At 41.6% G+C, this 14,196-nt stretch overlaps 2 protein-coding genes across 2 annotated transcripts in view; both read right to left on the bottom strand.

The window, feature by feature from the left end:
- dars1 (aspartyl-tRNA synthetase 1) overlaps positions 1 to 3,975 on the bottom strand; it is a 34,781-nt gene extending 30,806 nt beyond the window's left edge. The window contains exons 1-2 of the mRNA XM_071515221.1: positions 3,829 to 3,975; positions 539 to 641 (exon numbers count right to left, since the gene is read on the bottom strand). Coding sequence (XP_071371322.1) covers positions 539 to 641; positions 3,829 to 3,851 — 126 coding nt within the window. The 5' untranslated portion in view covers positions 3,852 to 3,975. The remainder of the gene's footprint in view (positions 1 to 538; positions 642 to 3,828) is intronic.
- A 4,482-nt stretch (positions 3,976 to 8,457) lies between these two features.
- LOC139641010 (C-X-C chemokine receptor type 4-like) lies at positions 8,458 to 10,946 on the bottom strand. The gene is made up of 2 exons (XM_071515219.1): positions 10,864 to 10,946; positions 8,458 to 10,103 (listed from the first exon to the last, which is right to left on the bottom strand). The coding sequence occupies exons 1-2, from the start codon at positions 10,879 to 10,881 to the stop codon at positions 9,000 to 9,002; spliced, it is 1,122 nt and encodes a 373-aa protein (XP_071371320.1). The 5' UTR covers positions 10,882 to 10,946; the 3' UTR covers positions 8,458 to 8,999.
- Positions 10,947 to 14,196: the final 3,250 nt, after the last annotated feature.

Below are 14,196 nucleotides of genomic sequence, written 5' to 3'. Positions count from 1 at the left end.
TTTTTCTGTGAAGGAGTGAGCCATTTCCCTATGAATTCAGACTTTTCTTTTGCACTGCATGTTAAGAGTGCGTTGCTTTTTTTTTTTTTTTTTTCCCTCCTTTCTGACACCATTGTTTTATTATGGCCCTTGTCTGGAGGTAGGGGTGGGGGGGACTGGTCTTGTGGGATTATTACTTGATCTTACTTGTTTTTTATATCCTATACTTCAATTCTGTGTTTTCTCTTGTAAACTGCTCTATGTCTGAGAAAAGTCAATAAATAAATTGTTAAAAAAAAAAAAAAAAAGAGTGTGTTGCTACTATTTAGTGCACTCAGTGTAAGAAAATATCTCTTTGTTTGGGTGGACATAAACAAAGCCGTGAGGACAGGAATACTGAGACAATGGATACCCTGTGCCCCCCCATCAACCCTCCTGGACCCATGGTGCCCAACAACACAACACGTCACACCACTACCAGCTGTGAGGGGGTAAGGGGGGGGGGGGGGAACGGATGTGCAACGACAAACCCAAAAAAAAAAAAAAAAAAGTCACTGACCAGCTTGGCCTGTTTCTCAGCCTTCTTCGCAGCTTTCTCTGCTTCCTTCTGCTGTTTCTTCTGGGCTTTCTTTGACTGGGCCTGCTGCTCCTCCTCCGTCGCCCTGGAGCAGGAAGACACGCATAACACAAACATTTAAAGTCAACTTCCAGCTTCTATTTCTCCCTCGTCCCGGAGGAAGTCGTGGGCCGCCTGGGAAAATTAATTGCGAGCCATCGCCACCTCCAGCTTCGAGCTGCGTCCAGGCTTTTAAGTCCATGCTACCTTTAATCCCATTGTTTTTTTCCCACACGAAACACAGCTGTAGCCTGTGTGAGTGGAGGTTTGGGAGTTTGGAGAGCAGCTAAAAGCAGAGATGTCAGAAAGCAAGATTAGCTGGATAAACACACAGACCTGGTGTGAGCCACTGACGAGACAGTAGTTTCACCAGGACTCTCTAATCCACTAAAGAACTTGGTCTGAATACGGGTTATCTGATTATGATAACACTTAGTCTTATCTGAAAGTAAAGACATCTTTATTTGCTAAATGCTACTGCCACACTATACCGTATAATATGTCAGAGCTAATAAGAATGTGAAATTTGCCTATTCAGAGTACTGTAACAAAACGATTAGATCGGGAAAACTGCTTAGTTTTGACATCTGGCTGATACTGAACACAAATCAGTAGTTTTAGTGACATTAACGATACTGGCTAGGCAAGAGAAAATGGTGAAAAATATGTTTTACTGGATTTTTAAAAAATTAATAGCCATTATTTCACAGTGAGTGAATACCACTGTCGAAGTATTCAGTATTTGTTATCTGTGGGCTTCATTCACACTAAGTGCAAGTGCTTTAGCTTGGTATTGGCCTCATGTCAGTGCAACAATACAAATAGGCTTCAATAGGTCAGTGTCAGCGGCTTCCTAAGAAAATGATAACACTATATTGTAGGTCAAAGACTAAACGGCTGTAAAAGATAAAGCAGATTAAACCACATGAAAGTCTAGCTGCAATTTACCAGTGGATTTAAGAAGGCGATCACTGGCTTTATATTAAAAACCATAGCCTGAACTTTGCACTTCTCCAGGTGAAGACTCACCGACTCTGTGATAAAAGTGTGCTAGGTTTGCAGTTGAGTAAGCGAGTGCCGTTTGGTTTTCCCAGTGACCATGCGTCTAGACCTGGAGGAAGCCTATAGGCAATATAGGAGCTGCTCCCATTTAGACACAGGAAATAACAAGCACCAATGGCCAACTATAAATAGCAATATAGCCTAAACAAAAAACACAAATCACAACAGATGACGTCTTGTACTTGAATTCCAAAGCCTATCAGGTGTTCTTACACTGCCATGTATTCCCCATCCTCAAACAAGAGCTGCACAAATTGACCTGTCATACTAAGACTATCTTTCAAACAACTCACAGTCAAATGTAGCTTCATCATTTGTTCATGCTTAACAATGTTTTTGTGGAAAAATCATCAACAAAATTTCAAACAAATTTTTCATCTGAGTTTTAATTTAGACTACATTTGCTGCCATAACACCTGAGACTAAACTTGGGAATATATTTCTTAAAAATACAGTTGCATTCCCATTGTGAAAGAGCATGGCCCCCGCATCTGAATCGGCTTCAAACACACATAGCACATGTAGCCTAGGCCTATCTATTGTAGTAGTAGTCCAATGTTGTTGTGCCCCTAGACTACAGCGAGGCAGAGCATAAAGATATTATGCTCACACTGGTTTATGTGTTTTCCCTGCCAGCAGGTTGGACTTGCTAAACTCGATCAACAGTCTGATTCATAGTTTACCCTCAGACGATTCAGACTGTCTGGAGCAGCTGTCCCCAAAACACCTGTGCTGTGAAACCAGACCACACCCACACCTCTCAGCTGTCAATTCATAACAAAGCCTGTTTAATTCCACACAGACACATATTCCTATGATGTACAGTCAAGCATGATCACCTTATCCTATTTGTCTGTATTCCCAACAGCCACCTAACTATTGTTAATGAATGATATTGGCCAGCACAAGCACAGCTCAAGTCCAGCTACAACTCAGTAGTTACACTTTCATATGCATTTCCAAAACTATTATATCGTCAAGAACAATGAATGGATGGTAACGGTTAAACTACATGATGTTACATATTTGTAATATATAAAATTCATGTTAGACTGCCAGATTTGTCAGCCCTTCTATGAGCCACAGACATTACCAATTTAAGTTATCATCCCACACATTCTTCTTTTGTAAACCCCACACAGTTAAACTGATAACTACCTGGCACATAACCAGAGGGGGAAACTGACGGGAGTGAAGCAGTGGAATGTGCATGAACAGGACCTGACAAGCTGTCAATTTGCATGTTAAATAGGCAACCTAACCTTACCTAGCAGACACACCTTGAAATTTATAGAAATGCACAAGCTCCACCTAAATAAAGATATTTATCACGAAACGGGTGAAAACAACATACAAACTTAGGTTTTCAACGACACTGCAATGTGGCTAACGTAAGTTAGTTCTATCGTGAGAGCCTAGCGCCAAACCTCGTTGAAAAAGTTGGTAGTTTCATGTAGTATGGCTTATTGGCAAAAGTACCTACCTGGAAGAACATGACTCAAGACCTTTTCTGAATCACTAGGATCCAGATGTCAATTCGGCACACATGCAATAGCCTAGACCAGCACTTATTTCAATAAAATCCCCACTTTCACAACGGATTCGCCTGTCATTCCCATAATATCATCCCATCAAAATACACCGTAGTGGGCGGTAGCTAGCACTGTTAACCAATTATAAAAGATGACATTTTATTGACGTTAAGTGCTGCTTGGTGGATCATCAATGTGCCGATTTTACCAGAAGAGTCTAAAAATTTATAAAAGATCTTATGTCGTGTTTCAGCAGTCATGCACCTTTGACAATAAGCAAGTCTACATTACACTGACATATTTTTGAATGGAGTTTGAAGTGAAGTTCTCTCCACACAAGGGAAAACGGTACGCTGCAGATAAAGTTAGCCAGCAACATTAGCCCACGTTAGCTAGCAATTCACCCTTGCAGTTGGCTCATCTTGTGTTTGACTATGTCTTCCTGCTATTCGATATATTTTAGTACACATTGGGAAAACTTTCCAACTTTCGGAAGTGAAACTGTCAGCTGATGCAATCTACTGCAGGTTTGTGTAATGCTAGATGCTACCCATACTAATGCTAGCATACATTAGCTGTTTAGTTAGCGATGTTGTGAAACAAGAGTTATGATATGCATATCTTTCAAACCCTTCTTACCCTTGGAGTTCTTCTTTAGTCATGTTAACTTATATTTTTGGAGAATAAGTACAAAATGCTTCAGGTTTCTTAGACAGAGAGAACCACCTCATCAGCTGTTCAGAGCATGGACGGGTGCAGGAAGGAAGGACCTGTTTTGGCGAAGCACCGAACACCGGTTTCTTTGGGATCCGGCTAGAAACAAACGATGAGAGTGTAGTTCTCAGTGAGTTACACGTGTATTGAGGTAGGCGTATAACCTACCAGGGTGTCTCAAGCTGGGATCATACGGTTTCGATAAATTTTTTGGTCTGTCAAGTGGTGACAGTGAAACCTAGCTGTTTACATTTCAGAACTGAAACTGAGGCTCGTTTTGGTGGGAAACTCTCAAGGTCCCCTGGGGGTCCCTGGACCTTAGTTTGGGAATTACTGAATTATACAATACAATTGAGTTATATGGAAATAAGCGAATGGTTACTGACAACAAGATTGTTTATCTGAGGAGGGGAACTAGCAATCACACTGCCAGGATGAGGGGTGGATTTGTAAAATGTATGTACTCAGGATATTCATATATTCATGATGTCACATGCATTTCTTACCAATAAGGTATTTTACCATATACACAGCTCAATGGCTGTGGCTGTCATTTGGTTATAATCACCGGTTCATTTATTACAATCATCTGTTATTTTCCTACCAAGATGGCCACGTGGTAATATAGGCTGAACACTAGGAATACTAGGAATTGTAAGGTGCTTTGAAAAGTCACTTGTGAAAATCCACATGTGAATTCAAAGCACATGTGCTTTTTGGACACATGTAGGTTTTTCATACGTGAACATGTGAAATTTCCCATTAACATTTTCTGCATGTATGTGAAATGACGTTTCCACATGTGAAACAAATATTGGAATATCCACTGGCAGGTGAAAATGTGAAAAGGGCTCACATGTGGGGAAAAAACACTTCATCTAATTTTTTTTTTTGTTTCTACATCTGAAGTAAAAACTGTGCTGTGACGTCAGTATAGCTACATAAGAAAAATTGCTCACATATGAAAACCAACATGTGTCCAGAAAGCACATATGCTTTGATTTCACATATGGGCTTTCACATGTGACTTTTGTGTAAGGGAAATCCACTGCTGTCTGCAACTGACCACCATGTGTGTGGGCTTTGGTTTTTTATTTTATTTATTTTGTTTATTTGATAGGGACAGAGCACGTTAATAAACATCAGTATAATAAAAATACAAGATGTAAACATGCCGGAGTTAGAAAAAATGCTAATTTACATCCGTAGTCCCCTAGTTTTCCAGCCATCCACGTACGTTAAGTGCTGCTTGCCATGAAATCACTTTCACACCTTTGCCTGAGTGCACCCAGGCATCCAGTGGCCTTTTGACCAACGACCACGCACAGCAAGCCATGCTGGTCTGAATACAGTGGGGGTCATTTAAGCCGTTTCTCAGGCTGTTGCCCACAGGAGCTCCTGATGCAGGAAACAGTCTTCCTGCTGCTCACTTCCCAACCAAAACAATGTCACTGTTAATAATAGGTCAGTGCCCAAAAGGAACCTCTTGTGTTTGTGTTGCTGTCGTCCCCAGCTTGCAGTATTCCTTTAAGATGATCTTTGCACTTAAAGTTACTTATTGCCACCCATAATTTTAATGTATCTTAGCAGGACAGCCTAAACAAGCTCTTAACCAGGCTTGAATATGCTCCCAAGTTCCAGTTTGAAACACAACACTGCTAATGAATCACCAGCAGAAACTATTTCCTGTCCATTTCAACAGCTTTGGCCTTTAACCCAGCAAAGCAAACATCAAACATCTCCGACTACTTTGCTAAATCACAATATTTTGACTGTTTGAGTTTGTTTTCGTTGAAATATTACATGTCAGAAGGGGTAGGATTTTTTTTTTTGCAATATTGCGTGGGAAGACGATCTAGCTGCGTTGTTTGTGACGGGTGTGATAATATTAGGATTATATTAGAAATGCCGAGCCTATCTCTGAAAATAAACACTCTTGTATAAGTTAATAGTGCACTTCTTAGGAGGTGTGTGTTTCCAAGCTGCATTAGGTTATTTTCTGACCACACAGAAAGACCGATACTTTTAATGATGAATAAAAGATCACGCTCTCTGATCTGTGGCAAAGCAAGTTTGTGAGGATGATGTAGTGCTGTGTAACCCATAGCTATAGCACTATCAGGGCTTCATTCCCACTGGAACCACCAATACTTCAAATGTGCACATTAAAGTATGTACTGCAACGTAAGACACTTTGGATTAAAGCATCCACCAGCTATCATGTGTTTTGTTATGATGATGATTAAGGATGAGGGTGATTCAACACGCGATATGGGGTTCACAATCCAATACAACCACGATACAATGTAATAAATAAACAGAAATTTGTTTATTTCTGAGCCACAAACCTTTCCAGCGATGCCATTGGCTTGCTAGAATGTAAACAACAATTTAAAAATGTCACTACAAAGCACAAATGATATCATTTGGATGGAGAGTTTGTGAAACTGTGATGGTCAAGCTGTCTTATTTGTGATTACTACAGCAGAATAAAATGAAGCTAATATCACGATTCATTTTTCTGCCCCACGATACGTATCGCCACATTTTTGTATCGTGATGATATTGAATTTCTCTCTATATATATCGTCTCATCCCTAATGATGATGGTTGGGCATTCAGTGAAGTGATCCTAAATGCTTTGAATGTCCATTGGCGCCGCATAAACAGTCAATTAACCCTGGAACAAGAGAGTGTATGGTAATGCACTGGACTCTCAGCATGAACTCCTCCATCAACAGGGACTGTTATACTGAACTAAAGGCATTTTTCCTGTGTATTGATTTACTGTGAACCATGTTCTTAACTGATGCATTCTCTCTTGCACCCTCTTGCACCGTGCGGGGGGTCCTGTCCCGCTATACATCTTGTGTAATGTGTGAAGTCGGTGTGATGTGTCATATGAGAAGCGTGGAGTAGGGTTCGACTGCATGCTGACAACCAAGATTTTTGTGACGATATTCAATATCTTTAAATGGGACCATTTTCTTGCCAAAAAATGACAAGGATTCAGAGTTCCCCTTGTATCGTTTTGTTCTTGTCAGGGTGGAAACGCCTCTGAAAAAGAATTTAGACAGAATTTAGTTAGACAGTGAATAGGTGCGGGGTTTCCCACTGCACCTATTCAATGGTAGGGACGATTCTGGGGCACATTACTGCCTTTAAATGAAGAATTAATAATAAAAAAAAAAGGGGAAATGTACAAAGAACCTAAAACTCCATTGTAGTGTTACAGACTTTTTTATGAAGCTCTGGAACCTCCATCACATCTGAGGTGGACAACGCTGACTGGACGATATCTGATATTTAATATAAGACCATGCCCCATATATATCAGTTTACTGTCTAACCCTGGTAGGTATACACCAAGTCAGATTGCTTTCCAAAGGTGATTTTTTTTTCTTCTTTTACTGTGAGCCTTCACCGGCGTCAGTGAGAGAAAGAAGCAGATGACGAGGCTTCAGCTGAACTCGGCCGAGTGTAAATGACACATCTCTCCCCTATTCTGACCCAGGCAGCTGAGCTCTTATGCTAATGGCCGGATCATCCCGCAGCATTTCCAACTGAAAAAGCACCTCTTGTGTTTTTATCCTGTTTCACTGTGAGAAACTAGACTGTAAAAAAAAAAAGAAAGAAAAAAAAAAGTCCATAAACCTTGTTGGCTTGATGGAAGCACTTAGCACCCTTTTTCAAATGTAAAGCAATGGAAATGTACCCCCCCCCCCCCACACACACACACACACACACACACACACTGGAGGCTTGAGTGAATGCGAACGACCACAATGCACGACGACTTCATTCTCCTTGACGTCTATTGTTGTCTGCTTCCTTTGGTCTCCAACTTGAACATCACTCTGTCATCACTTCTAACCCCACAGATAAAATCTCCATGCATAGCGGATCAAACAAGCTCACAGAAAGATTAATGCGACTGGGTTGTTCAAAACTCATCATCTTTATCTCTTATCTTGTTCGCATCTCGTCACCACAGTCCAGGAAAATCATCCCCAGCAGATTTATTGCCGATGATATATAGCCGCGCGAAAGGCCACATTTGCACTTTGCAGAGCATCATCTGAATTTTGAATACTATTATTTTTGTTTTGGCAGTGGCTCGGTTAACCCATTGGCCTATTTGGAGTTCCGTTTGCGAAGTGAATGAGGGTAAAGCTAGTTTACAAGCCTGACAGAATGGAGGCGGTGCATTTCTCAGATTGAAAAGAAAGGGAGAAAAAAGGGAGAACTTAATGTGCTATTTTGTGTGTTAAGGAGCCATATGGGTGCTAATTCTAACCCAAGATTTGGGCTTTTGTGTCATGGCTGCTTAAGATGTAAAAGTGCACAGATGTTCTTGCAATTACAGGGCCTGCCTGCCTCGGTCCTCCTCCTGCCTTTTCAGCTAGATCAGGTGGAGACATTTGTCTTGGGAGAAAACAACCCCCCCTCCCCTTCCCACCCCCCACCTCTCAACCCTCCTTCTTCCCCTGAGGGGGAAGCAGTTCTCAGAGGAGGAGGCTTAACTGAAAACGCACACCACACCAGTCATTACAAGGAGCATTTAAGAATTTATTTTTGACACAAAATTATAAAAAAAACAACAACTTTGACAAAGGCCAAAAAAAGCAGCATGCATTTTTCTCTTTTTTTTTTTACAAAACTTCCAGTGTGAGTGACAGCAATAAATAATAGCTTTCAGATAATCACACACCTTAAGTGCGAAACACACAAAATGCTAAGAACTATTTACAGGTTTTTAAAAAAGTAGCTACTATCCCTGAAAACAGAGAAGGGACTGTATGGCCTGAGGAACACAGTTTGGAAAGGTGACAACAGGTAAATGAATACTGGTTGCACAGCTAAGAGACAATGAATGGAAATCAGGCTCTGCCTGAGAACAATCTGCTAAGACTTAAAAAAAATGACAATAAAAACCCTCACAGGACATACTATAGCAGTAACCGAGGCAAACAATACAAAATGTATAAAAACTTTTTCTTTACATCTGTACAAAATGTAGTAAGTCCGTGGAATTAAAGCTTAGTTTTTTCTCTGAGAGTGTCAAGTCAAAGACTCTGAAGGTGTCAAAGTGTTTGTTAACTGGACAAAACACTTGAAGACTCAGACTCGGTGGACACAGATGAAATGTGCCCTCGCTTTTTGGTCATAAGAGTCGCTTTCTGGCTGGACCTGCTGCTGAGCGTCAGCGCGCTCTTAGCCGACTTCTTAAACTTGACTCCCAGGAAAGCGTACAGGATGGGGTTGAGGCAGCAGTGGAAGTATGCCAGCGCCTCCGTGATGGAGATCCACTTCTGCACGCCTTGCTCCAGCTCGCAGCTGTGCGGGATGACGTCCAGCAACATCAGCGTGTCCACGGAGATGCTGGCGCAGTACGGCAGCCAGCAGCTGAAAAAGCACACGATGAGGATGACCGTGGTCTTGAGCGCCTTCTTCTTCAGCGTCTGGCCCTTGGCGCCCCGTGACAGCTTGGCGATGATGATGCAGTAGCAGGTGAGGATGACCAGGCCGGGCAGCACGAAGCCCACCAGGATGTGCTGGAAGCGGAACACCGCTATCCACACTTTGCTGGCCGCCGCCGGGTAGATGCGCTCGCAGAACACCTTGGAGCCCGACATCTCCACGCCGAAGATGTCCCGTTCCTTAACTTCCTGCGCCTTGGCGAACACCAGGTCGGGCACGGTGAGGAGCGCGGCAGGCAGCCACACGCCCAGGTAGATCACTCTGTCTGCCAGCAGCTTCCTTGTGGCTTGGCTGTTGGTGGCCCGCACCACTGCCAAGTATCTGTCTAGACTGATGAACGCCAGGATCAAGACGCTGCTGTAGAGGTTGACGGTGTAGATCATGTGCACAGACACGCAGAGGAAGTTGCCGAAGTGCCAGCTGCTGGCCGCGTCCACGGCCCAGAAGGGCAGCGAGAGGACGAACAGCAGGTCGGCCACCGAGAGGTGGAGCCGGTACTTGTCCGTCATGGTTCTGACCTTCTTCTGGTAGCCCATGACGCAGATGACTAATCCATTGCCAATGATCCCCAGAAGGAAGATTATTCCGTACACGACGGGTAAGAAGATCCGGTAGAAGTTTTCGCTGAGCGCTCGGCCGCACGGCTCCTCGTAGTCCGTCTCCACCTGGTAGTCCTCGGACTCGTCCGAGCTGCTGTTGATACTGTCGAGGATGAAGTGCTGGAAGCAGAAGGGTTGGAAAGGTTAGGGTCAAAATGGAGATCTGTCTTGCAGTACAATAGGCCCACATGTCTCTGTTATAAGACTGTTACTGTTTGACCTGATCAGTCTAAAGCTGGAGTTGTCTTATAGTTTGACTGAAGTTTGGCTGAACCATAACTTTAATATAAATTTAATGAAAGGAATTACCAGCAAAGAACTACTACATAAGTCCTATAATCAATTTACATTTTTATAAATGGATACCGTGCAAATATGACGGAAATGTGAGGAAAACTATGCCCATTGGAAAGTTTTAAGAACATGACATCATAGGAGATAAAACGTATAAGGTCATCATCAAGTAGGTTACTGTAAACTCACTATTCTGTACCACAGACTCACTATAACTCCCTATAGGAATATTACCGGAGGAGATAAAAATACCATTAAGTACGATAAGGTCACCATAAACTCACTACTGCGCACCACATAGCATATACACTGTGATCCCTTTAAGAATATTGCAGGATAATTCTAATGATTTTTTTTAAGTAGGCTACTTAATTTTATCCTTAAGTTGCGTGTATTTCTTTGTAATCGGGCAGTTAGTTAGGATAGACTTTCTGCATGCGATTAATTAAGAGGCGGAATAATAAATATAAAAATAAAGTGTAAACGGCACTGGAAAAAAAAGAGCAAAAACAGGCAAACTTAACATAAGCCTGTGGTTAAGGTTATAATAAAAGAACCCACAATGAAAAACTGCAAGAACACTCACCCCTTCGTAGTAGTCCATGTTAACCACGCGTTGATAACGATATTTTGTATAGGCTACTATGTGTGTGTTTACATGTGCGTGTAACTTTGAAGCAGTGAGTATTCAGTGAGGGCCCCAGGGATAAATAGCGCCGGCTCCTGACCCCTCCCCTCGCGAGGAGGAGCAGACGGAAGGAGGGGTGACACCCCGAAGGATGCACCGGACTCTCCAAAACGGGTACGCTATAAAAACAAACACGCTGCTGTCGGTAGGGGTGGCAGTTCACTGAAACCACCAAACTGTCGCAAAAGTCCCTGCATCTGATGACACATTTACCCACAACATTTCTAGACCCACTTGTGTGACTATAGGCAAAACCTCAAAGGACAATGACAAATGCGAGATATAATTCGGGCAATGTGATAAATTGATTAGACGTATAGAGACGCAGCTTAGAGGAAAGACTGGGCTTTAAAACACATGGCTTTCAAATGTATTTCTGGTGCTTTTTGCTTGATCTTTGCTCTCCACTGTGATAAAAACGGCCAAGATCAAAGCGAGTCTTGAGCTTCTTCCTGTAAAAGAGAAGTCTGTGTTATGTTATAGTATCCTTATGAAAATTAACTAGCCTGTAGTAATCTTATGATAAAGGATTTTGAAGGATACTATACAAACATCACAGTCAAATTATAACTGAAACTATAGGAATATTATAGAAAAAATATAGTGATACCATAGGAGATACCATTAAGTATGATAAAGTCAATATAAACTCACTATTGAGTACCATAGATAAGTCAACTACTGTATAAGACAACTGTAAGACCCTTTATTCATGATGATGTCACCACTAAATATTTGCTTTCCGGGAGTAAGAAAGTAATAATATTTTGATATGAAATACAATAAAATACACGTTTTTGTCTTTTTTGTTTTTGTTTTTGGCATAAATTGTCAAATAGTTGTATGATATCATAGTTACAATGAGCTAAAAAGGATAAAACGTCAGTGTAACTTTAAATATGATCAGGTCACTATCAACTCACTATTGACTACCAGGCACACTATAAAACCCTATGTGAAAACCCCATATGAACAAAGGAATATTATAGTGTTAACATAGGAGATAGAAAATACTATCAGAGCAAAATTATAATTCTAACTATAGGAATACTTTAGGAATATTATAGAGATACCAGAGGAGATAAAATATGAAGTAGGATAAGGTCACTATAAACTCAATACAGTCGCACTATAAGTCGCAATAGGAATACTATGGTGATACCATAGGAGATAAATACATTAGATCTCTATTACCTCACTATTGATAACAACAGACACTATTTAAGTCTATACAGGAATATTAGATTTACTATTAAAGGGATACTATTGTGAGGACGGGCATTTATATTGGTCTTTCCACTCCCAGCCTTATATTTCTCTCTACCAATCGCTTTCTAACTGCGTCTGATGACAGTTTCCATCAGCTGAGGTCTGACCCTCTCCTCATCTCTCTCACATGCCCCCCGTCACTTTCCAACCGCTGTTATGTCTGAGCTCTCAAGTGCTGAATGACCCTCCTGGATTTGAAAAGAACCACACACTCTCATGTGGGATTTCTATCAAACAGCTCCCCTCGCCTCAAGAGCGCAGGAGTAGGCTATACTATTCATCTCTCACACCCTCGCCGCCCTCTCTGATTTCAGTAAAGTTAGTGATGACAGGTCCGGGCCACACGAAACTCCCCACCCTCCTCTGCTATATAGACGGGAGGTTGTGGGCTCTTCTGTAACTGAATATGTGCCATGTGGCTCGCAAATGCCATTTCTGCTCTTTGATATAGGAGAGCAGTGATTGATTGAATGAGTCTATCCGCATCATCGTTCCCATTGATGTCGCTTGAACACTGATTCTTGCTTGATCAATGTCTTTGCAGATCAACACATTTGAAACCATCAGGGCAGCTTGGTTACATGCCATGAAAAATGAAAAACGTCATTATCTGCAACATCTTCATATGAATAAATGTCTGTTTTGCTGCTCTCTATCACCCATTGATATCACACAAGAGTGATTCAGCATCCACTTGAAAACTTTGACGTTTGCTGTGTCTGGTGGGTTTTTCCTGGCAAAAAAAGAAGAACTGAGTAGCATGAGCAGCCAGCAATCCAATAATATCATATTCATAGGCTGAATAAACAAAGAAAAGAGCATTGCGTACAGAAACTCCAACTTCTTCTTTTTTTTTTTTTTTACCTTTTTTTGAGAACCCTCTCCCCTAACAAAAACGACAAACTCACGGATTAGCCCTTTAATCATACTATAAAGCAAGTAATCTCTGTCTGTATGTGTGTCCGTCACATATCTTGAGAACTGTTCGTCCGATCTACTTCACACTTGGCGGGTGTATCGCTGGGGACCCAAGAACGTGCCGTGTCGAGTGTGAAGTTGTTTGGATGAGCGGTTCTCGAAAAAGCTGCAAGCAGCCAACCCGGTCTCACGGCAGTTTGTGAAATAGTCACGAAATTTAATCTATTGATTCGTGTACATGGACACGATTTTTCCATTTTTTTCGTGACACGCCTGTAACACATTTTTTTTTCTGTCAGTCGGGACTCAGGAAGTAGTGCGACATTGAAATAAAACGGTGGCCAGTAAGGGCGTTGTGGGTGGGCTGGCGGATGGGCGTATTGATGCCGATGACCGGGGTTCGATTCCCAGCGTGTTCAAAGTACATTTCAACCGTAAGCCAAATTTAAATTTTTAACAAACGTTTTTTCTTATTTAACCATGACCAAACCATTTCTCTAACCTTAACCAAGTTGTTTTAGTTGCCTAACCATAACCGTAGCACAAGTAGTTTTATTTGCCAAAACTTAGGTTTTCAAATTCGTGGTGGAGGGGCGCTGCACTAGTAATACTAAATAATAGAATAATCAAATAATCCAGCATTCGCAAACATATTAACAAAACCTCATTGGATTTAAATACATGTAATAAGCATTTGTAAAGGCTCATCAGAGCTGCAGTAGACTTAATCTTGTATGCTTTGTGTCTGTTCTCAGATCTGCCTGTGCTGGACTCCTGAGGAGAGCAACAGGAGTCTGCTGCAGGGAGAAAGGCCACTGTATGGGTATGATGCTCTTATCACAGCCACTCAGCAGCAGACAGTTGCTCTGCTGTCTGTCTGGACCTCATGCGTGTGCTGAATTACACACTTCATTTTTTTAAGTACCCAAAATCACTTTCCCTTCAGAAGGGGGATTCCAGTGACAGGCAGTTTTTAGTTTTGGTTTTGTGTTGTTTTGTTTGTTATTGTTGTTGAGCTTTTTCTTCTGAAAAAAGATTTTCTGA

This window comes from Centroberyx affinis, unplaced genomic scaffold (genome assembly GCF_046629955.1).
Source record: "Centroberyx affinis isolate AG114_WGS23_722 - 3 ecotype Tasmania unplaced genomic scaffold, CSIRO-AGI_Caff_v1 ptg000332l_1, whole genome shotgun sequence".
In the NCBI taxonomy this organism is placed as follows: Eukaryota; Metazoa; Chordata; class Actinopteri; order Beryciformes; family Berycidae; genus Centroberyx; species Centroberyx affinis.
Note: the sequence above shows the minus strand (reverse complement) of the source record. Positions and strands in the feature narration are given on the sequence as shown.